The sequence below is a fragment of the Cornus florida genome, unplaced genomic scaffold (genome assembly GCF_030987335.1).
Source record: "Cornus florida cultivar Cherokee Brave unplaced genomic scaffold, ASM3098733v1 CherokeeBrave_3.0.0_Hap2_Chr07, whole genome shotgun sequence".
Lineage (NCBI taxonomy): Eukaryota > Viridiplantae > Streptophyta > Magnoliopsida > Cornales > Cornaceae > Cornus > Cornus florida.
The window spans coordinates 8,157,183-8,181,784 of NW_026775577.1; the positions used below are offsets into that span (position 1 = coordinate 8,157,183).

A 24,602-nucleotide genomic window follows, 5' to 3' on the forward strand; every position below is an offset into this window, starting at 1 on the left:
AATAGTATCACCAATAGAAGCATAAATTAACCTAATGGCATGATAGTACCTTTAGTTCACCTAAAAATGCAACAATTTTTCTACCAAAGAAGACATCGCACTAGGCATATGGGTTTTTTCCTCAAAAAACATAGACTCATGGTCTAAAAAAACCCAATATAGTATTAAAACATGTCTTCTAGGCAATATAATTTTAACCATTCAATGGTTCAATCCCTATGAGTTATCTTTAAAATTGTAGATGCATTTGTAACCTAAATAAATGTTATATTGATTAACACTACATAAACAACATATATAATAATATGTCAAGGATTATTACTTTAATTCGTGCTTGGGGATTTAAGCCGAATTTCTCATGGTGTTTTACTATGTGCAAAAACCCTCCATCCCTGCGGAAACAAATAACATGTAATCTAAAAATCATCTTTTGGAAGAATTTTAGATTTTCCTTTACTCCCAAAATTGCGATAAAATCGCACATAGACTTATTTAATTATCTTTGAATTATTGCTAAACACTTTCACTACTGTAGGCGCAAAATTTTGCCCAACCAATAATGATAGGGAGAAATAACACAACTTACTCAATAAACAATAAAAATAAACAAGAATAGTGTATAAAGAGGCGTAGAATTGCTTGATCCTTTTATTGGAGGTCTAGGCCTCTATTTATATATAAAAGTTAGAAGAATTATGGTAGGACTGGCGTTGCTTGTCCTCTAATTCTTTCCATATATCAATTTCTTTACAAAGAGAATTCTTTCCTCTTTATAATTCTTCCCTTACCAGATTTTCCTTACGCAGAACTTGCTTCCTTTGGTGAATCATTTTCCCTGCAGGACCGGCTCTTTCTTTAAATGGATTTGTGCCGCATTTAACTTGGTCCACATGACTCTGTTAATGGGCTAGAAGCTTGTCATTAGTGACATTGGGCCGCTGGCATCTTGATTCGGGCTTTAGTAAAGCTAGTAGTTAGATAACAATAGTTTTGGGCTAATGACCAACTCAACTTGAGCTTTTAACGAGATGGGCTTTGAACTTTATCGAAGATAAAGTTATATTTATGATGACGTGGACTGCTTTTATTGGAGGGAGATTTTTCCCTCCACACTTTGCCCTCAATTCCCTCTTTAATTGGATTGCGGCTCCGATTAAAAAGGTAATTGAAGTTGCACGGTTGTCTATTTTACAAAAAGACGGTTCGAAGATTACCCATTACCATTCTGCCTTAAGAGATTCCATAAAGGTTTCTTTTGCTCTCACTACGCGCTTCTTGCATTCTTCATTCCGTCGTCTTATCAGGTTAGTTCTTCATCTTTTTCTCTTCGATCTTGCTTTATGAGTACTTCGACTACTCCTGAACGTATAAAGATCGTAGATTCTGAGTCCACTCCCTCGTCTTCCCCTAATCTTATTAAGGTTCCCCCACCTAGGGTTTCGAGCTTCTCTAAACCTATAAATGACTCGGCTAATCAACCGGGTGCTTCCCCGATCCAGGCTGAAACATCCACCTCTGGGTCGGACAATATCCTCACTAAGGAAGAAAGAAATGCAATTTTATCTATTCGTCATATCCCGTTCTCCATTGAATCCGAAATGGAAGAATTCGAGATTCCCGAGGGGGTAGAAATTGCAGAATACCCCAAAGGCGCTGATTTTTGCGCCGGCGAGGGCGTCGGAGAAGACGAGTTGCTCCTCTCTGTTGGGCACCTCAACGCTCTCAGGTTCCCCTGTGATACCTCTCGGATCCGAAACACGGGTTGATCAGGCTCAGGACCAAACCTAAGGGAATATCAAACAATTAATATTTTATAATGAACACGGAATACAAAATAAATTAAGAAATGAAATTAAAGCTGGAAGGAACTAAAAATAGAATCCGCAAAATATTATAATTATTAAAATCCATCAAACCCAAACTCCAAAACTCCATCAGTTTACAACTTGGGAATCCATCTCTAGTGGACCCCTATTAAACATCCAAACGGAAGATAGAATAACTGTAATAAACGTCCAGAAATAAAACTATAGAGAGAGCCCTACATCGTCAGAAGAGTGAATAGAGACCTCTGCTCAGCACGAACACGTCTAAGCCTAGAACTGTCGTGTACCTGAAAAATAGAAGTGGGTCAGGCCCACGCGCAAGTTCTATACTACAATCCAAACAGAGGCCCGATACGCATGTACATCCTAAACAATTCAACAATAGCTAATAGTCCGTAAATATATATATAGTCACACTAAAGGACTCTCACTGGATTACAGGCCGGTCTCAACCTGAATAGAGGTAACATGCTAAAACGCACACGAAGTGGGCATATGTACCTATACCTAAACAAGGTACATCTCCAACTATCGTAGCCAGCTACACATCCCGATGCATATACGCTCCCTAGCCATCGGTTCTAAGGCTCAAGCTCATACCGAGGCACCATAACAGTACATATATAAAATCCATCCAAAATCCCTGGTATTGCCGCTCAACAAGTAGTTGCCATGACAATACAAATCCACGGAACTTAACTTTTAGTTAATCCCATCCTTATTCCAAGTAGGTGGGTAATGGTATTGTTTTAAAAACCAAACCCATCCTTAGTATGCCATCGTCCCATACCGGTGCCTACTTTCCAATCCTCCAGTAGTCAATAATACCAATAAATCAAGTATATATCAACTAAATTTCAACATCCAACATTCAATGTTAGCAGTGATAAAATAAGCATTGATAAACAGGGTCACAACAACAACATATACATGCCCAATTTAAGTTGTTCCCTTTAGTTTGATATAAAGACAGAATTAATTAAAACTTCCATTTAACACCTTACAAATGACATACAGATATGTAGGGTATGTATCACAAAATCCTAACCTCCACAGTTGATACTAACTATGATAATGTAAGCATCAAAACAATATTCACAGTATGTATGTAGACATGCTCAAATTATAGTGTTCCACAAAACCGATCTAGTGTTAAACTCAAATCCTCCTAGTATTTAAGTTCCAACAGTTGCTATTACAGAAGTTAAGATAGCTATCATCTAGACCCATCCTTCTAATAATTTATACTAGCAGTGGTAAGGAAAAACGTGAACCACAGAACCACAATGCGTCCACAAACATGCTTAGTCTAGGTTGAACAAGCATACAATACTATTGTAATTACCAGTTTCATAGCAAAACAGATATCATTTTAGTTTGGTTTAATCTTCATTAATCCTGAAATCATTTAAGAGTGCAAAGAGTATGAAGCCTAAGGGAAAGAGTAAGGATAGAATCTCGCCTCAGAAACTTTTGTTCAAAATTTCAACGTCGTCTTCTTAAAAAATCCCGGCGAGTTCCAAAACCTGGTTACTGTTCAAGGGTACGAAACACTATTCCCAAACTCAAAATCTGATCTCCACCGTTCAGATTGTGCGACACTGAGTCATGAACCTATTGTCCAAATTTCAGCTCGATCGGACCACGGATGAAGCGGGATCGGCTGTTTGATAAAATCTGGGCAGAATGGAAAAAAACCTGTGCGACCCAGTTACTGTTCACGAGTACGAATCACTATTCCCGAGGTCAAACTCTGATCTTCACCGTTCAGATTGTGCGTCACTAAGTCATGAACCTCTCCTCCAAAATTCAGCTCGATCGGACCACGGACGAAGCGGGATCGGAGCTTTGATCAAACCTTGGCAGAATGTGAAAAACTGCATTTTTCCTTCTCCACTTCCACAAAACGTGTGCTTTGTTTAAAAAAAACCCTACACAGACGTCTACCTTATACTTATAGAGTTTTCCTAAACCCTAGGTTCATTTAAGTCCAACTCACAATCCTAACCGGCTCATCCCATTAACGTAGAAACCTACGACGGCTATAATATAAAACCCTAATTTATACTGTAATTAAAACCCTAGTTAGATGTATTTACCTAATTACCCTATTCACCATTAAATACTTAACAAATAATCTAATTGAACAAAATAATAATTAGTAAACCCAATTAAACCAAATAAAACACACATAAAATAAGACACACATAGAATAATTAAACCAATTACACTTAAACCATTAATGCTAATTAAATAATTAAAACACTAACAAATAATTCCAATCAAATAACTAAACCAATTACACTTAAACCATTAATGCCAATTAAATAATTAAAACACTAACAAGTAATTCCAATCAAATAACTAAAAATAAATATCATTTAAATAAATTAAATCACCACAAAAGAAAACAATTAAGCACCTAATAAAAAAAATAATGACACATAATCAAATAAAATGTACTAAATAATAAATTAAATACCATTAAATACAAGGAATATCCTTTTTAAAATTAGGGGTATTACATCCCCCTTCATCCTTTCTATCACTTAGTCTTCAACAAATTAGGGATTGCACCCCTGCAAGTAAACCCTAACTTCCTTCGAGTAATCTCAGCACTCCTCATTCGCCGGTGGCAGGAGAGTCTTGACCTGACTCTAGCTGACTTGCTGATTACTTATTCTATTTTTAAGCATGGAACCGAACCTTGTCGTTTCTTTTTCACTTCCCCCTTGCACCAAATGATATGTACAGACCTCCCTACTTCTGAGAAGAAGTGGAAAGAGAGGATGATAATTGTTAAAGGGAGATGAGCCGTGCCCCAATCGAGCAAACTCCCAATCCCTCGCAAGTTCGAGAAGTTAGGTATAGAACATCCCCCCTTTCTTCATGAAGATTGGTCTGGCTGTTTCCTATGTCGAGTCTTATTCTTTCGATATATTTACGAGTTTCTTGGTGTTTTTTCAGCAACATTTCCTTCCTCGGCTACCAAGAAGAGGCTTTCCTTCCTGGAAAGGCAGGTCTGGAGTGACCCTCCCTCGGTCGAGAGCTTACTCACTTCTGCGAGTCTTAAAGCAGTTGCTTCTAGAGCTGTAACCCCTAATCTCATGGACCTCGCACTTCCATCATTCGACAACTTCCCCATGACTGAGGAAGAGAAATAGAGGGCCGAAGCCTTGAAGAGGAAATCTGCAGAGAGTGCCCCGTTGACTATACTACGCATAAATGAGCAGGAGAAGGAGATTGACGAAGTCCCTCTGAATAAAAAGGCAAAGCTGACCCCTTCCTCAACCACGAAACCCAAGGGTGCTTCCCACCCAAAAAGCAAAGGGAAGAAAACTGAAGAGATTAACCCTGAGGATGAGGTCAGTGCTTACGTCCTTGCTGAGACTGGGGCACCTTGGACTCCTTTTTTTTCAAGGGCCGAGAAGTCCATTCTCCATGTTGGTGATTCTATGATCACTGACCCATTTGCAGCACTGGCCGTTGCTCGAGGAATATGGCTCCCTAAGGACGAAGAGATCATTGGCAGAATAGGATTGGAACAGCTACTCCCATCTGCCCCGGTTCGAGCCATAGAGGTTTGCTTCCTTCTTCATTTCCATTGTCATAATTGTCTGAAATTTTTTTTTACATTGTTATTGTCTTATAATGCAGGGCTTGTATCATACTATGGCCCTTTGTGCCACTGCTGAAGCTCAGTCTCTCTCTCTTAAGAAGCTAGAAAAAGACCTCAGCGATTCTGAGAAGAAGGCATCCCATGCCATTGCCAATGCACAAATTGCATATAAGGCTCGGGATGTCTATAAGAGGCGTCTGGCTGCTTCTGATGCAAAGGTTGAGTCGCTGGAGGTTGAGGTCCAGCGTTTGAATGATGCCCTTAGCACTTGCATTATTGCCGGGAGGCAGATGCAAGGTCGTTACTCCAATCTGGTGCGCTTGTCAAGTGCAAAAGCTTACCGGTCCGGCTTTAATCAAGGCTCACGCCCCAAAACGATGAATCCTGATGCCTTTGATGTGCACATGGGGGTGTCTTTCCCTTACAACGAGGGTCCGAAGGCTCAGGAGGCTGAAGTGCTTTTTGCCGAGATGGTGAAGGCTCACCCGGAAGACCCTCCAAGCTCATCAACTCTTGCAATTCCAGGTCCTTCAATTCCTCCACCTGCAAACCCAGCTGGGGTAGATGCTTTCGAATCTGTTCCGTTCGATCCAAAGAGGAATAGGATCGAGCATTTATTTATTTATTTATTTATAATGGAACAATGTTGAGAATGATAAATATGAATGACCTTATTTCTCAAGCTGTGTTACTTCTATTTTGCTTTGACTGATTATGCCTGAATGTTTTTGATATTGCACACATTCTGTTGGATGAGAGATTTTTTTTTTTTTTTTTTTTTTTTTAAAAGTACCCTGCCTGAAGGTTCCTCATTTATTTTAGTCTAAAGCAAAATAGGTAAGAGGTCTTCCGAGCCGGACACTTAGTGTTCAAGGCGAATGAATTACTCCCTAGCGCTGAGCCTGAGGGAGGTTTTGCTGAGCCAGACACTTAAAGTCCGAGGCAAATGAATTACTCCCCGGCGCTGAGCCTGAGGAAGGTTTTGTTGAGCCGGACACTTAAGGTCCTAGGCTAGGTTTTGCCGAGCCGGACACTTAGGGTCCAAGGTGAATGAATTATTCCTCGGCGCTGAGCCTGAGGGAGGTTTTGCCGAGCCGGACACTTAGGGTCCGAGGGGAATGAATTACTCCCCGGCGCTGAGCCTGAGGAAGGTTTTGTTGAGCCGGACACTTAAGGTCCGAGGCTAAGTTTTGCCGAGCCGGACACTTAGGGTCCGAGGCGAATGAATTATTCCCCGGCGCTGAGCCTGAGGGAGGTTTTACCCAGCCGGACACTTAGGGTCCGAGGTGAATGAATTACTCCCCGGCGCTGAGCCTGAAGAGAAGTTTGCAGATATATATATATATATTTTAAACAACTTACCGAGGATTCAAAAATGATAGAAGGCCAAGAAAGCGAGTAACAATGGCTGAGAAGTTTCCTATTTGTTTATTTCGGACACTTTCTTCCATTGATACTCCCTTCTTGGCAAGCATATGTGATGGACTATGCATATATCAATCACATTTCCCTTCTATTTTTATCCGATGTGGGACATAAACTATATTCTGTCAAATTAAAAAAAAAAAATCGGTGTAAGGAATGCCTCTGGTATTGATCCTGACAGCCTTTAATACCAGTGGGCCCTCCTTACACCGCAATCAACTATTTAAATATTCCCATATATAAGAGGATGCCACTCACACTTTTTTGTCGATATGGGACAGAGAGTTTTAACTGTGGGTCAAAACGCATGCTTTTTAATAACTTGCTTCCAGCTTTACTTTACATAAAATCATGAAATTACATAACCACAACATGCTTTTTAATAACTTTCTTCCATCATTGCTTTGCATAAAAATTGCTAATACATAACGCGACGCACAATTGCATAATCATAGAATGGTGGTATGGCCCCCATTTTTATGGAAAGAAACAAATAACAATAAAGAAAAACTTGACTGACTGTGGGCTTAGCAGCCTTATTTGCAAAGAATTCCTAATAAAATTGACGAACTTATCTAATGGAAATACCTTTTAAGGTGTATTGCATTCCAAGGATGCGCAATAGGACGTCCGTCAGCTTCAGCCAGACGATATGCTCCCTTCCTCACTACTTCGGTAACTCTGTAAGGTTCGGTCCAGTTAGATTCCAGTTCCTTGACATGAGCTGTCTCTTGCTTCAGAACCCAATCGCCTACCGCAAAGCTCCGAAATCTGACACGTTTGTTATAACTGTTGCGCAACTGTTGCTGATGTGAAGCAAGCCTAATTGCTGCAACATCCCTTTTTTCATCAAAGAGATCGAGACTATGTTCAAGCTGCTAACTATTGTTTCCTTCAATCAATAAGGATGTCCGAAGGGTTGGAACCGCTGCTTCGGTTGGAATCACTGCTTCGGATCCATAAGCCATGGCAAAGGGACTCTCCCCCGTGGGTCGTCGTGGTGTGGTTCGGTACGCCCAAAGCACCTGAGGGAGATTCTCGTACCATTTCGTTTTGAGTTTCTCCAATTTTTTCTTTAAATAGCTGAAAATGGTCCGATTAGTTATTTCAGCCTGTCCATTCCCTTGTGGATGACTAATTGCAGCTAACTTTTGTATAATTCCATGCTCAGCAAAGAATTTTCTCGTACTTCTATTGTCGAGGTTCTTACCATTGTCCATCATAATGACTTTTGGGACCCCAAACCGGCAAATGATGTTGTTCCAAAGAAAACTTTTTACCTGCTCATGGGTCACACTTGAGTAGGCCTCGGCTTCTACCCATTTAGTGAAATAATCTGTAGCCAGTAGCACGTACTCCTTTTGTTCCACAGTCTTGGGTAACGGGCCCACCATATCAATCCCCCATTGTGCGAATGGCCATGGATTTGCCATTGCATGCAAATCTTCGGCAGGTTGATGCTTCATAGGACCGTGACGTTGACATTTGTCATACCTCCGAGTATACTGTTCTGCATTCCGGGCCAAGTACGGCCAGAAGTAACCTTGAGTTAGGACTTTATGCGTGAGGGATCTACCCCCAGAATGGTTGCCACAATCTCCGTCATGGATTTGTTTCAACACCACAAGAGCCTCAGTAGGCTTAAACATTTCAGGTAAGAACCTGAAAATGACTTTCGGTATAACTGATTATTAATGATGGCATATTTAGCTACGATGAGACGGAGCTTCCGTGCTTCGGACTTCTGGTCTGGAAGAACTCCATGCTTGAGGTAGGCTTCCAATGGATCAATCCAGCATGGTTCTCGAGGAATAACTGGAATCACCATTACTTCCTGCGGAGGATTAATGCTGGGCTCGTCAGGACGTCAATCGGCACAGTCCGAGCCAGATCTTCATTTGAGGATGACGCTGATGTGGCCAATTGATCTGCTTCGGTATTCTCAACACGAGGTACCTGATAGAATTCAATCTGATCGAATCCCCGTGCAACGTTCTCTACAGCTTATTTATATGCTTTCATTCTTTCCTCTTTGGGATGGTCCTGACTTGTCACTTGATTTATAACAAGCTGTGAGTCACTAAAAACCTTTAAGCAACGTACCTGGACGCTGCTAGCTAATCGAAGACCAGCAAGTAATGCTTCGTACTCGGCCTTATTGTTCATAGCCGGGAACTTCAAACAGATAGATTGCTGCAGCTTGGGGCCTTCGGGTGTTAACATTACAACGCCTACCCCTGCACTTGCTTGATTCGAGGAGCCATCGACTCGAAGTTCCCACTGTGGTTCAGGGTGTACCGGCTCTTCGGGAGTGTCTTCATACTCGAGAAGAAAGTCGTCTACGGCTTGTCCTTTGTGCGACACCCTTGGCTCATAAGTTATGTCGAAGGAACTAAGTTCGATAGCCCACTTGGTAATTCTCCCAGATAAATCGAGTTTAGAGAGTATACCCCATATAGGATAGTTGGTGAGTACTACAATGCTATGAGATTCAAAATAATGACGAAACTTCCTCTTGGCATAGATCAAGGCTAAAATGACTTTTTCTGTTTTACTATATCACGTCTCCACATCTGTCATGGTCTTACTTGTGTAGAAGACTGGATATTGCCTCTTTCCTTCCTTTCTAATCAATGCTGCACTTGTCGCTATATTAGAAATTGCCAAATACATAATAAGAACTTCCTCGGGTTTTGGAGCGGATAGAATTGGTGGTTCGGCCATGTAACCTTTCAACCGACTGAGGGCCTCCTGCTGCTGAGGTCCTTATATATCTTTATTCTTAGATCGTATAGCATCGAAGAATGGTTTGCACTTATTTGACAATCGGGATATAAACCGACTGAGGGTTGCGATCCAAACAGTAAGAACCTACACCTCCCTGCAATTTTTTGGTTCCTGATTCTGGATGAGGGCCTTAGCCTAAGCCGGACTTACCTCTATCCCTCTTCTATTCACTATGTAGCCGAGGAATTGACCTGATGATACCGCAAATGAGCACTTGGATGGATTCAGTTTCATGTTGTACTTCTTTAAGGTATTGAAAACTTCGTGTAGATGCTTCGGATGATCTTCTGTGATACCCCTCGGATCCGAGACACGGGTTGATCAGGCCCAGGCCCGAGCCCGGGGGAATATCAAATAATTAAAGTATTTATAATGAACACGGAATACAAAATGAATTAAGAAATGAAATTAAAGCTGAAAAGAACTAAAAACAGAATCCGCAAAATATTATAATTATTAAAATCCATCAAACCCAAACTGCATCAGTTTACAACTCGGGAATCCATCCATTGGACCCCTTATTTAAATTCTCCAAACGATACTGAAATAATAAAAAAATAAAATCCAAAGCTAACATAGAGAAAATTCCTACATAATCGGAGGAGTGAATAGCTGTATCTGCTCTGCACGTCCAAACTCTAACCCTGGAACTGACGAGCACCTGAAAAATAAAGAAGTGGGTCAGGCCCACATGCAAGTCCTGATCTACTACAATCCAAACAGTAATCCGATACGCAGATACATCATAGGAAGACTCAACAATATCTAGAGTAGTCAATATATGTATATAGTACACACTATAGGACGCTCGCTAGTCCAGTAGGTTTGTCTCAGCCTGAATAGAAGGCAACATGCAAATACGCACCCTAGGGTGGGCATGAGTACCTAGACCTACCAGGGAACAACACCTATGTCCAGTTATCCATTCTAGGCGATATACGCGCCCTAACCATGGTCCTGAGACTCAAGCTCATACCATGGCACATATAATAAATATATAAAGTCCATACTCCTCCTAATACATAATACCATCCATCTGTGTGGTGGTCTGGTATATGTATATCCATCCGTCCCGAAACCATATTAAGTCATTCAACTATTTTGTTGACATGACACAAGTAGGTGATGGACTTAACTCATAGGGTTAATCCATACCTTAATCCAAAGTAGGTAGGATTTAGTGTTTGACTAATCCATACCTAGTATGTCACCGTCCCATACCGGTACATACAATCCTCCAATTAACGAAGTTGACAAAAACAAAAATAAGTATTTATCAACCATACTCCAAAATTAGCATAAATATAGTTTAACATGTATATAACCAACTTATGCATTCAATATAAGATTTAGAATCCCAATTACAGTCCGTTAAATTGATAGAGTAGAATTACACAATCTACTTCTCCGAACAGTACCATAACTGATGCAATGTAAAATAGATTTTAACACCAGTTGATCCTAATTAAGCATACATATAACTATACAATAGTATACTTATAACACAGCTGCAAAACATGATTTATAAATCCAAGTCATGCAGAGAAATAAAATTCCAAAAATAATAGACAATAGAAATTAATTTTCAAATCATCCACCCACGGGTTCACTGTTTAATCTTAGCTTAATTCCGTTCTTAGTTCCTATTTGTAATCATACTTCCCAACATTTTTACAAGTCTTAAACATGAAATTACAACATCCAGTAGCCTTTAAATAATTTTAGAAAATCCAATTTCAGCCAAAAAGTCTCTAAAACTCAGTTCTGTGCGTTTTAAGATGGAGCAGGCTCTTTAAAAACTTTGAGCCTGCTCAAAACCATTTGGAGCCTGCTCTAAAACTTTTAGAGCCTGCTCTAAATCACTTAGAGCCGGCTCCAACTCTTTGGGAGCCGGCTCTAAGGGTTTTGGGAGCCTGCTCTCCCTCCCTTAACAGCCGTTGTCCGTTCCAGCTTCGTTTTCTCTGATTCCGGTGATTACCAGAGCCTCTGTAACATGTTTTAATTTTTATTCTAGGTTCAATCTCAGTCCTAGGTACATATTTAAACCACTGATATTCAATGATAGCATGCATGGAACATAGGTTTAGGAGCAGCGATCACAGAACCTTAGTCTGAAATTTTAAGCAACTCACAACAGATTAATTTGGTGACATTCAATACTGTGTTACTTACTTATACAAGGGTTCATTTAATGTCTCAGACTAATTCTCAAGCATAAATATATATTCACAACAAGAATTTAACACAAGATTCAGAAACAATCCGCAGCAAAATCAAGTAGCAGAAAATCAACAATTCTTGCAAAGCAGTTAATTCACGAGAGTAAATGAAATTCATACATGCATATAAAACTTGTTATAAAGTTTATTTAAGTCCATTTTATCCTTGTTTTAATCCTTGGAGTCTTAACTAAGTATGCACAGAACACAGATTAAAGTGATAGAGTGGAACAGAGACTTGCCTTTGAATTTCAGATTTGAAATTCTAATTCACCGTCTCTGTGTGATATGTTTGTGTCATGCACTGTAGTTCCCCACTACCACGCTCCTTCCTCCTTGAGTTGCTTTGCTAATCACCTAAGTTCACTCTGTGTTTCCCTTAAATCTTTCTCTCTGTAACGTACGCAAACTCCCTCTCTGTTACTCTGCCCTCACAACTCTCTGTAACACTGTATACCTGAATATGGTGAATAGGGTTTTCAGAAACCCTCGGCAGACGTATACCCATATATTTATAGAGTTATACCAAAACCCTAAATTAATTAAAGCCCTAACTAAATCCTAACCGGCCCATAGAAGTTAATTAAAACCTGTGTCGGCTAATATGTGAATATACAGAAAACACAATCCTACTTTAAACCAATTTAATTAAATAAACCCCATTATCAATTAAGTCAAATAAAACATCATAAAACAATTTAATTTAAAACAATGTAATAAAAGAAAAACCAAACAATTTAATCAATTAAAAAAAAAATTAAATAACCATGGAAGAAACACACAATTAAAATAACCAATTAAGAGAATAACACGCAATTAAACAATTTAAATAAAAGATTAAACAATTAAATAAATGCCAGGACTATCCTTTTAAAATTAGGGGTATTACATCTTGTCTCTTCACACTTTTAACCACCATGTCATCTATATATGCTTCAACTGTCTTTCCCAGTAGATTATCGAATATCTTGTTAACAAGGCGTTGATAAGTAGCTCCAGCATTCTTCAGTCCGAAGGGCATGACCTTGTAACAATAAGTCCCCTTTTCTGTAATAAAAGCCGTTTTTTCTTCATCTTCGGGGTTCATAGGAATTTGATTGTATCCCGAGTATGCATCTAGGAATGTCAGCCTCTCGTAGCCGGTGGTAGCATCAACCATCTGGTCTATCTTGGGCAGAGGGAAGCTATCTTTCGGGCAAGCTTTGTTGAGGTTGGTATAGTCTACACAAACCCTCCATTTTCCATTCTTCTTTTGTACGACTACCACGTTTGACAGCCATTGTGGATATTGGACTTCTCGAATGAAACCTGCTTATAACAATTTGCTCACTTTTTCAGCTATAATGTGATTGCGTTCAGGGGCAAACCTTCGGTGTTCCTGCTTAACCGGTTCGAACTCCGGATCCACCTTCAGACTATGGCAGGAAACTAAGGGATCGATCCCTACCATATCCAAGTGATCCCACGCAAAGGCATCTGCATTGCTCCAGATAACATCAATCAATGCCTCCTTTTCTTCGGACGTGGAAGAAGAGCCTAAATAAGTAACCTTCTGAGGGTCACCGAGGATAACCTCCACTGCTTCTAGGGTTTCCTCGGTGGGCTTCGCAATTTCCTCCTCCTCCTCTACCTTAAGGTACTTAGGTAGAGGGCTCTGTAATTGCTCTTCTACCTTAAGCTACTTAGGTAGAGGGGTCTGTAATTGCTCCTCTACCTTAAGGTACTTAGGTAGAGGGCTTTGTAATTGCTATTTGGGTACAGTTTTGGAAGCCACACTTGGCTGTTGCCGAGTAGACACCTTCTTTGCTTCAACTTGCGTCAACATATAGCATTCCTTCTCTGTGACTTGATCGCCCCACAGATTAATTACTTCTTGCCTGTCCGGAGATATGCACCGCATCACCTGGTGAAGGATGGACGGAACTCCTCTCATCCGATGTATCCAGCCTCTTCCCATGATGAGATTATAAGAAGGATGGATATTTGTTAAAACAAAGTTCTCCTTTAGAGTCCTCTTCGCCGCGGTTACAGATAAGTCTATTACTCCAAGGGGATCTACTTTCGTGCCATCAAATCCCATCAACGGGCAGGAGGTAGGTCGAATAGATGATGACGGGATCTCCAGCTGCTCAAAGATCGTCTTTGTGATTATGTTGGCGCTACTTCCTGGATCTATCAAAACCCTCCTGATCATACAATTGGCCACTAAAAGACTGATGACCAATGGATCCTTATGGGGCCGTTGAACTCGGGATAGGTCGCCATCTCCGAATCCAATACTAATGCTACCCAAAGCGATTGCATTGACTGAGGTTATCTTCCTGATCTTGTGGGTTGCCCTTAGTCTGGATCTGTATACCCCCTCGGACTCTTGATCATCTTCAGACCTGCGATGTATTGCATGAATAACTTTTACTTGCGTACCTTCTACCTTGCGGGGATAGATCTCGCGGGGCTTTGCATACTCCTTTGTCGTGAGGTAGTCTGCCAACTCACCCCTGGCGATCATATTCTGCACCTGTCGCCTGAGGGATCTGCAATCATTGGTTGAATGCCCATAATCTCGATGATAGGCGTAATGCTTGCTTTTGTCCCTTTGCTCCAGGGGTTATTTTATTGGCTGCGGAGTTGTGAACCTCATCTTATTCTCTTGAAAAAACTGAGCCAAAGTAGTTCGGAGGGTGTAAATCCTTCCTCTACCCTTTGCTTCTTTTCAAATGCCTGGGTGATTGGCGTCAAGGAACGTTGGCTTTTCTAAATCTTTGGAGTTGGAATTCTTTCTCGAGGCTTGTTTTCCACCGTCACGAGGGTGGCGTGCTACGCTCGGTGGGCTATATTTTCCTCGAGCGGAATGTAGATCTGAGCCCTAGCATTGAGAGTCTACATGTCGGGAGGAGAGTACTTGACTAAGGAAGTGTGGAACTTCGTCCCCTGAATCATCGCAAGTTTAAATGTCTCTATAGCCGTTGCAGGATGATAGTCTCCTATTTCTTAGGCTTCCATGTTGAATCTTGATAAGAAATCCTGTAATGTTTCCCCCTTCTTTTGTCTCATGGTGAAGAGGCTGGCAATGCTCTTCTTTTGCTTCTTATTCCCGCAATACTGTGCCAGGAACATGGTGCACAGAGTTACATAATCCGGGATGGACTTATGCGGTCGATTCCTGAACCATTCTAGTGCTGCTCCTGTTAAACTGGTAGGAAAAACTCTACACATCCAATGGTCATTACGATCATCCAGAGCCATCTTTTGAGCGTAATGATCTAAGTGCCGAGATGGATCCCCCGTTCCATCAAACTGGGTGAAAGAAGGCATGGTAAACCTCTTAGGCCTCTCTACCAGATACACATCGTCAGTGAAAGGAGTTTTTACCAAGGAATTTTTGTGTTCTCTAGCCATCTCGGCAGGTGTTTGAATCTTCAGGAGTCTTTTCTCATCAAAGGCATCCTGAACTCCTGCACCATCTGGGATTTCATTGGACCACACTGTGAGCTTATGGCTGGATTCGACTTGCTTGTCCTGTGTGCGACGGGGGACGTTATCCGAAGCCGCAGCCTCGGATCTTACCCTACGTTGTTGCTGAACCTTATTCGGCTGGGCCTCATTGGGTCGTGCCCCATTAGGTGGAGCCCCATTGGGCAGAAGTCCGGTAATTGGAGGAACATTCTGACTAGGGGGTGCCGCTGTGTCACCCACTGGTGGCGGTGCTGCCAACTGAGCCATCGCCGCTTGCAGAGTGTTATTTTGCTGTTGAAGCAAGGTGATCTGTGCCACGCTTGCTTCGTTTGCCTGACGAAGTATATCAAACTGGTGTAGAAATTCTTCACGCATCTTCTGCATCAACTCCATCTGTTGATCCGTTGAAGATCCTCCATTCGACATTCTGGATGGTAGTTGCAGGATTCACCTGTGAAACAAGAGTGGGAATATATTTGCACACGATTCCTACAGACGGCGCCAAAGTGTAGGAGCAAAATTTCGCCCAACCAATAATGATTGGGAGAAATAACACAACTCACTCAATAAACAATAAAAATAAACAAGAACAGTGTATAGAGAGGTGTAGAATTGCTTGATCCCTTTATTGAAGGTTTAGGCCTCTATTTATATACAAAAGTTAGAAGAATTATGGTAGGACTCGCGTTACTTGTCCTCTAATTCTTTCCATATATCAATTTCTTTACAAATAGAATTCTTTCCTCTTTATAATTCTTCCCTTACCAGATTTTCCTTACGCAGAACTTACTTCCTTTGGTGAATCATTTTCCTTGCAGGACCGGCTCCTTCTTTAAATGGATTTGGGCCGCATTTAACTTGGTCCACATGACTCTGTTCATGGGCTAGAAGCTTGTCATTAGTGACATTGGGCTGCTAGCATCTTGATTCGGGCTTTAGTAAAGCTGGTAGTTAGATAACAGTAGTTTTGGGCTAATGACCAACTCAACTTGAGCTTTTAATGAGATGGGCTTTGAACTTTATCGAAGATAAAGTTATATTTATGATGACGTGGACTGCTCTTATTGGAGGGAGATTTTTCCCTCCACAACTACCTTTTGGCAAAATGTTTATTTAGTTATAATTCAAGCATTCTTAAATATTCTACTCACTTATCCCACATTAAGACATTGATCACCTTTTGCCAGAACTAATGCCCTCATGTAGGTAAATGCACTGTGAGACCTCAATAAGACCAATGTCTTAAAATTTCAAAATAATAATAATAATAATAATAATAACCCCCATGAACGTGTCACCTTTTGGCAGGCATCACCCACTTTAACTATTACCTCTGAAACGGTCACTTTACCAGTCTTCCTAAACCCCAAGGACGAACCTATACTACAGAATTTCCATTTATTTAAGTTCAACAATTTCTTTATAATGTATATAAACTAAACCCAAATATTATGAAATACTTGATTTCACTATAATATAAATGGCTTTAATACAAATAAAATAAAGCCTCCTCATACATCTTAAGAAATTACAGTGAACATTATAATAATAACATGCACATTAATTAAGATTTAAAAATCTCAATTCTTTATATACTTTAATTAAAATAAAATAATAAAATTTGATGCATGTATATTATATATCCGATAAACAATTTAAAGTATTTGAATCTTTAAATCAATTAGGTTAATATTGCTTGCGTATGGTACACAAGCCCTATAGGTTTTTCAACCAAAAATTAAACAATTAAAACTCAAATCTTTAAATCAATTAGATCAATAATATTTGCTTATGGTTAGCAAGCCTCCATAAGTTTTTTAACTTAAAATTGAACAAATATCATAAATTACTTAATAAAAGTACTAGACATAGAGCATGGTTAAATGACCACACAACTTCACGTTAAACTAAAAGTTTACTTATACATGTAATTCAAGATATATACCTCCTATTGACACATGTAGCATAAATATTAACAAAAAGTTTAAATCATCCAAAACCCATATAATATGATATGTAATATTATATATTATATTATATTATATATATTATATACAATTGCATACAAACAATACTGAGTTCTCAAACCAAAATCAATCTTCCAGATTAATTTTGAACGAAAGACAAATACTTGATAGTTTTCTTTCCATGCACACATTAATTCATATACATATAGTTAAAGACTTTTAATCTTCATGCATATTAATATATAATTCACATAAATCAAGATATTTAGTCTCATTGTACATCCATGTCAAATTATTTGGACATAATGATATATTGCTTATGAATGGTTAGATAACCACACATTAGTGCATCAGTTACCATACATGTATATGAATATATGATTGAATACCAAATTAAATAAATATTTAATCCTGATTTCTTTCAAAATATGTTCAAATAGTTTATGAGAATATATATTTAAAATCAGATATTCACATTTATATAAATAGTTGTAAAATCATTCAACATAGATGGCAAATCCAAATTGGAATTATAAATTCAAATATTTATAATTTTTCTTTTCAATTTGATTTCAAAAGAAACAATTGGGTCACAATACAGTAGAAGTAAACACATATATATGTTTTCTCGTTTGGCGTGCAAATTTTATAAAGAAAATAACTTATACACTGCATAACAAACTGATTGTTTATACATTCTCAATCAGCATGCACAATTTATAAAGGAACTGATACATTGCATGACAAACTCATGCTTTAAAAAAAAGGTTTCTCACGTACATAATAGATTATGGTATTTTGAAACAAAACATTGCTTATATATATAAATCAATTACATATCAATGTAAAGTTTAGGTAGCCAATGCAATTTTAAATGCACCGATTCAAGTATATTATATCATAAATCAATCTTTACTATTTTGAATTCTATAAATTTTAATTTGGCTCTAATACCAATTGTTAGGTTTTAATTAAATTAATCCATGTAGAAATCAAGAATACTTTAATTAATTAAAGAGTAATTTAAACTCGTAATTGATTGATAATTAATGCACATATACCTTTAGAATATCCATATAATCTTCTAAATTTTTGTAAAATATTAGAGCGCTTTACCCCCTTATATATAACAAGAATAGAGGACGACTTCTTTACAAACAAGCATAACCTAGGTCTCCTTTCTTATCATGAAAACTTAGATATTAATACAAAATTGGACAGTACAACCAAATCTATCAAGCATCCATAATCATGTTGCAATCTTATTTTAAAAAACTTAGTGAATAGTACCATAAAATAATTTTTATTATTTATATATAAAATTTCCAACAGATTATCCTATTTTTTTAAGTCAAAACAGTATTCTTGAAACCCTTTATCGGTTAAACGTCGGCGGTAATACCGTCAACGTTAACGATGACACCGGCATGTTTCGGACGTGGGAACAAGATGACTTGTACATAATTAGTGGTAGTTTGGGGGTGATACCTCGCAGGAATGGTCCGATCCACTACAGTTCGGCAACACCGGCTTACACTGCACCTGAGATGGTTTATAATAGCGCAAGGAGTTTTGGTGTCGATTCGGGGTTTGATTAGTTGTATATAATTAGTGGTAATTTGACATGGAGTTTTGGTGTCGATTCGGGGTTTGATTATCTTGTGAGACTTCATTTCTGCGATTTTACTGCGGATAGAACTAAAGAGAATCAGAGGGTGTTCACTATATATCTTAACAATCAGACGGCTGAGGATAAAGCTGATGTAATTTTCTGGAGTGGTGGTAATAGCATTCCGGTTTACATAGACTATGTTGTGCAGGTTCCGGAAGTTGGTGGTCGCTGGATCAAGCAGGACTTGTGGCTCGCGATGCACCCTAACGTTGAAGACCAAAATAAAATTTATGATTCGATTCTGAATGGTTTGGAATTGTTCAAATTGAACCAATCTGACGGTAGTCTCGCCGGGCCAATCCTGATATTGTGGAATCTGAAACACCCGAACCCAACCCGAGCACGAAGTTACCGTTGACATCTACTGGTAAACGCTCGTTGCCAATTTGGATGGTTGTGGGAGGTGTAATTGGAGGGATATAGCAACGTCAGTTCTGGGTTACGTCATTTTCCCGCAACGGAGAAGAGTCAAAGACTTTGGCACAATTTCAGTGGCGTCAAGGTCAACGGGGTCAACGGAGTATCATGTTTCATCACTGCCGTCTGATCTCTGCCGACGCTTCTCGCTCGGCGAGATTAAATCAGCTACATGCAACTTTGACGACAATTTTGTTATTGGCACTGGAGGATTTGGTAATGTGTATAAAGGGTTCATGAATAATGATACTGCTCCTATCGCGGTTGCGATCAAATGGTTGAGTCCTGGAATCAAGGCAAGGGGCCCACGAGTTTCAAACGAAGATCGTAATGTTCTCAAAGCTCAGACACCTCCATTTGGTGTCTCTGATTGGTTACTGTGTTGATGATGGTGAGATGATCTTGGTGTATGATTACATGGCCCATGGGACTCTCCGTGATCATCTCTACAAATCAAACCACCCTCCTCTCTCGTGGAATCAACGCCTTCTGATCAGCATAGGTGCTGTACGTGGATTGAACTACCTTCATACTGGTGTAAAGCACACATCATTCACCGCGATGTAAAATCAACCAACATTTTGTTGGATGAGAAATGGGTGGCCAAAGTTTCTGATTTTGGGTTGTCAAAAAAGGGTCCCATTGGGATGTCCCATGTGAGCACCGAGGTGAAGGGTAGTTTCGTGTATTTGGACTTTGAATATTACCGACTTCAACAATTGACACAAAAGTCTAATGTGTAGTCGTTCAGAGTGGTATTGTTGGAAATGTTGTGTGCTAGGTCACCAATTGTTACAAGCTTACCAAGGAAACAAGTGAATTTGGCGGAGTGGGGCCGGTGTTGTTGTCGAAAAAGGAACCTTGATCAGATCGTGGATCCACATCTGAGGGGTCAGATTGCACCAGAGTGTTTAAGGAAGTTCGGGGAGATTGCTTATAGTTGCTTGCGTGATCATGGGATCGAACGGCCATCAATGAATGATGTTGTGTGGGGGCTTGAGTTTGTATTACAGTTGCAAGAGGCAGCTAATAAGAATATCAACGGTGGAGACGAGTTTGGTAAGAATCATGTGATGGGTACGTATGGGTCCCATATTAGTCCCCTTGTTCCTCTTTGTGGATATGGAGACACAACCACGATGGATGATGAGGACGGGGATGTATTTTTTAGACCAATTGGATACGTATCTAGTTTAAAGGGCAGTGATTATATCGACGGTGTGTAGCTTATGCGATCCAGGCTAGACCTAAGTAGGTTGGTCGTCAAAACTTTTTCTTTCTTTTCCTTTTCTATTAATGAAATGCAATAATTGAGTTCTTAACCTTACCCCAATAATGATGGCCCAACTAGGTCCAAAAGCAAAAATTTAAATAAGACCAATTCGGATCAGATAGTTTGGTTCAATTTACTAATAATTTGGTTCGATTTTAAATTTGTTAGATCTAATTGAATCATTATGTTGTATATATATATATTTATTTATATATGTTAATTTATACAATATATATATATAAATAATATAATATAATCCTATAATCTAAATTACTTAGAAGTTTTTAACAACTATCAATATTGTGATTCACTTTTAATTTTTTTTAAGTATTATTAATTTATTAGATGAATATTTTTTATTTTTTATTTCGATTTGCTCTTAAAAAGGAAAACCAAGAGCACACGAGATTCCGCTTACATTTACGTTGTTTTATTATTATTATTATATATCATATCTTATTGATCATGGGTCGAATCATTTTGTGACTAATAAAGGCCCTAGTTTTGCTTAGAGAAAGTCCACTGATTGTTGCACCTTATTACTCCTATAACTTTTTTTAATCGGAGAAAAAAAAAAAAAAAATCTAGTTCGTCATAATTAATATCACTGTAACTGTAGCTTCAACTTTTTCATTATTCACTTCTTTGATTGCTTGCACTTTGTCAGTGCACATTTTTTTTTAGGTAAGTTCTTTGTCAATGCACTTTTTGCAAAAACAACTAATCTTCTTTTTATAGGAAAATTGAATGCTAATCTACAAAGTTTGCCCAATTTATTAATTCTAGAATATCAATATTTATGTTTGGGGGTGAGGGGAGAATAATAATTTTTTGTTTTGTAATTTTAGTGGGGCAGTATTAAAATTTCAATTCAAAAAAGAAAAAATTACTAGTATATAATACTAGGGCAATTGCCTCACTTATGATATATCAGGTGCGTCTTGATAGGTTCAGTTGACTAGGGCAAAATTCTATCCCTTGAACCTTGTTGGAGACATCACTTCATAAAGACAAAGTCATGTGATTGTTAAACAACAAAATAGACAAATTTTTGGATTTAATGGCAAGTTAATTAGAGATAGAGATTTTCTACATTGGAGGATCACATGCATGATTGGAAATTTGGTTTCACACACTGACGTTAGAGAGAGTTTTCAAAATTCAAGGATAACTTGGGAAATATTCAATTTCTTTTTTCATAATAATTTATCAATAAATTACAACTATTAAATTGAAAAAAGAGACTTTATTTTGAGAGTGACGCGGGAGAAACAACTTTGTTTTCACGATTAAAGCACGGACCCATGTCCTAATATGTAATGTGGACTTGTGAGTCTTCACCTCACTGCTGTCAAGTGGTAGGGACTAGTCTAGTCTTTATCTATCAACCCTAATGGGAGGGACAGCGGAAAAAAAAAACCAATCAACTAGTGTGTGGTTGTTTTAGAAAAAGGTTAACAAGAGAATTAATTATTGAGAATACATTGTTATAGATTTACCGAGAAGAGATAGAATTAGAGAAAGATCAAACAATAGTGAGACAGAAAATAGTAAAGTGATTTTTATTTTTATATTTTTTCACTTGTCAGGTACATCTCTTAAACAAAGTTCACATGATATCTATATAGCTTCAAAAATGGACTTCTTCCGTAAACTAAGTAAAGAGCTTCTCTTGTAAGCTAGATAACGTGTTTTCATTGTAAGTTAAGTAATGAGCTTCTTTTATAAGTTAAGTAAGGAACTTTTCTTGTAAGCTAGATAACGAACTTTCTTTGTAAGTTAATTAATGAGCTTCTTTTATAAGTTAAGTAATGAGTTTCTCTTGTAAGTTAATATGAGTGGACCCATTTATATACATATATATGTATATCAAACATACATCATTATTTTTAATCTCTATGTATTTTATACATTAAAATACATTTAAATCTTTGCTTCCTCACACAAAATTAGCATAAATCTCAATGCATTTAGTACGTTTATTCTACATTTGTATTTCTTCATTGAAAATAAATGTAAGTGCGTTAAAAAATGTTACAATACGTTATAATCATGATTCGTCTCTTTTTGTCCGACAACTAACTCGTTCGATCAACTTACACGGATATTAGTCCAAACCTATTCAACGGGGATTGCAACCAATGCTACAACCATGGTTACACATTCATCAGAGGATCTAGACTTCGTGTAAACAACAAAATGAACAGGTTACATCCCCAATTCAATGCTTTACAACTTGCATTATTGGACTCAAAGTGGCACTGGCCCATATGGTGGTGCTACAAAACTAAAAGAATAAAGTGTTTTTAGCCACCAAGACCCCAGTCAACTAGTAAAACAAAAAGCATAGCCTTTCATTTCTTATCCAAATTAAAAAAATAGACTATAGTCTATAACTAATGCTAGCTGACTGGCTTTGTCCACCCACATACAGAAACTCATCTGAATTAAAGAGAGGAAGAAGAAAAAGAGAGATATGGGAATTGAATTGAAGAGTCCATATCTCTACTTCTCTTTCACTGTTGTACTTGTTTTCCTCAGCACAAGCACAAGCACAAGCATAGCAGATTCTGGTGAGGACACCAAGAACACGATGATGATCAGCTCCGATCAGTGCAACGCCAGCATAGGTGAATGCTTCACAGATGAAGAGGAGTTCATGGAATCAGAAGTGAGCAGAAGAATTCTTGCTAACACAGGCAAATACCTTTCATATAGGGCTGCAGGTTCGAGGAATCCGGTGTGTGATTCAACAAAAAGATTTAACTGCGGGAAACGCAGGAATGAGTATAATCGCTGTACCACCTACGACCGATGCAGTCGCCGTGGTTGATGGTGTGTGTGTGGTCGGGTCGAATCATCGTCGTCCTCATCATCATCATCATCTTTGCTTTAATCTCATATAAATTAAATTGAATCGCGCTGAATTAAATTAAGAGTATGGCTTTCTTTTGTGGTTTAATGTTTCTTTTTACTTTTTAATTTCAAGTGGTTTCTTCTTGTATATTACTGTATGCATTTTGTTCTTTGAGTATAATAATAAAATGTCTTTCCTTCTCTTCTCAATAATTCAATACAGTCACTTTCAGAGAAAATAATACAATATCTTCTATAAGTCCATTCAATTTTTTTTTCTCCCACCGAAACAAGCACAAGGCTTACATATCTGGCACATGAGCTTTGATTAGCATTTGAAATTTCAACACCTATATTTCTGCTCTTATGATTGTTATATTTAATTTTGAATTTTACCAAACTACTTAGCCACGCTAGCTAAAAGAAAAACACTTTGAAACAAACAGACCACTAGTGAAGGTTGAAATTGGAGGTCTTACCAACTACTAATTTTCAGTTATTAGAAGAACAATGAATGATCAGTACGTTGAGGCATTGTTTATGAATTTATGAATCCTATGTTCCAAAGCGGTAATAATTATTCAGATATAGACTTACCATGTCAATGTAGTAACTTATTTTAGATTTCCGTTATGAGAGGAACAAACAAGCTATCTCACGACAAGTTCATCTATAATAATGGATGTCCAAATGTAAAATATCATATCAAATTGCAGTTGGTGTTGCTCGGGGCTGGAATATTTACATCGAGGTTGCAACACAAGGATTCTTCATTTCGATATAAAACCTCCCAACATTTTTTTTGTCCAAAAAACGCTATTTGTTTCTTGCTAAATTGGGCTAGAGAAAACAGAGTATTATGTTGATGGTGGTGCAAAAGAAACTGTTTGATAACCCACTTGTTAGTTGGTTATTGCTGACAGTTAAATGGATGTTTCATAACACACTTACACAACAGAAATATCATCACAATCTCCACTGCTTAAAAAAAAATTTCGTCCTCGAAATTCAGATCCAATAGTTTTCGTAGAGCCAAAAAAAAAAAAAAAAACAGAAATATCATCACCACATTAATCAACAAACAT

General features: G+C 38.4%; 3 protein-coding genes and 1 pseudogene across 3 annotated transcripts; 2 read left to right on the top strand and 2 right to left on the bottom strand.

Moving 5' to 3' along the window:
- Positions 1 to 7,748: 7,748 nt before the first annotated feature.
- Positions 7,749 to 9,594, bottom strand: LOC132316201 (uncharacterized). Its single transcript, XM_059814709.1, has 5 exons — positions 9,459 to 9,594; positions 8,974 to 9,344; positions 8,702 to 8,826; positions 8,151 to 8,532; positions 7,749 to 8,018 (listed from the first exon to the last, which is right to left on the bottom strand). Exons 1-5 carry the CDS (start codon positions 9,592 to 9,594, stop codon positions 7,749 to 7,751), a joined length of 1,284 nt encoding a protein of 427 aa, XP_059670692.1.
- Positions 9,595 to 14,867: 5,273 nt separating this feature from the next.
- On the bottom strand, positions 14,868 to 15,758 carry LOC132316202 (uncharacterized). The gene has a single exon (XM_059814710.1). It carries the CDS (start codon positions 15,756 to 15,758, stop codon positions 14,868 to 14,870), a length of 891 nt encoding a protein of 296 aa, XP_059670693.1.
- A 2,968-nt stretch (positions 15,759 to 18,726) lies between these two features.
- LOC132316203 (receptor-like protein kinase FERONIA) lies at positions 18,727 to 20,614 on the top strand (annotated as a pseudogene).
- Positions 20,615 to 23,137: 2,523 nt separating this feature from the next.
- LOC132316204 (protein RALF-like 33) lies at positions 23,138 to 23,494 on the top strand. Its single transcript, XM_059814711.1, has one exon. The coding sequence runs from the start codon at positions 23,138 to 23,140 to the stop codon at positions 23,492 to 23,494; it is 357 nt and encodes a 118-aa protein (XP_059670694.1).
- The last annotated feature ends 1,108 nt before the right edge of the window (positions 23,495 to 24,602 follow it).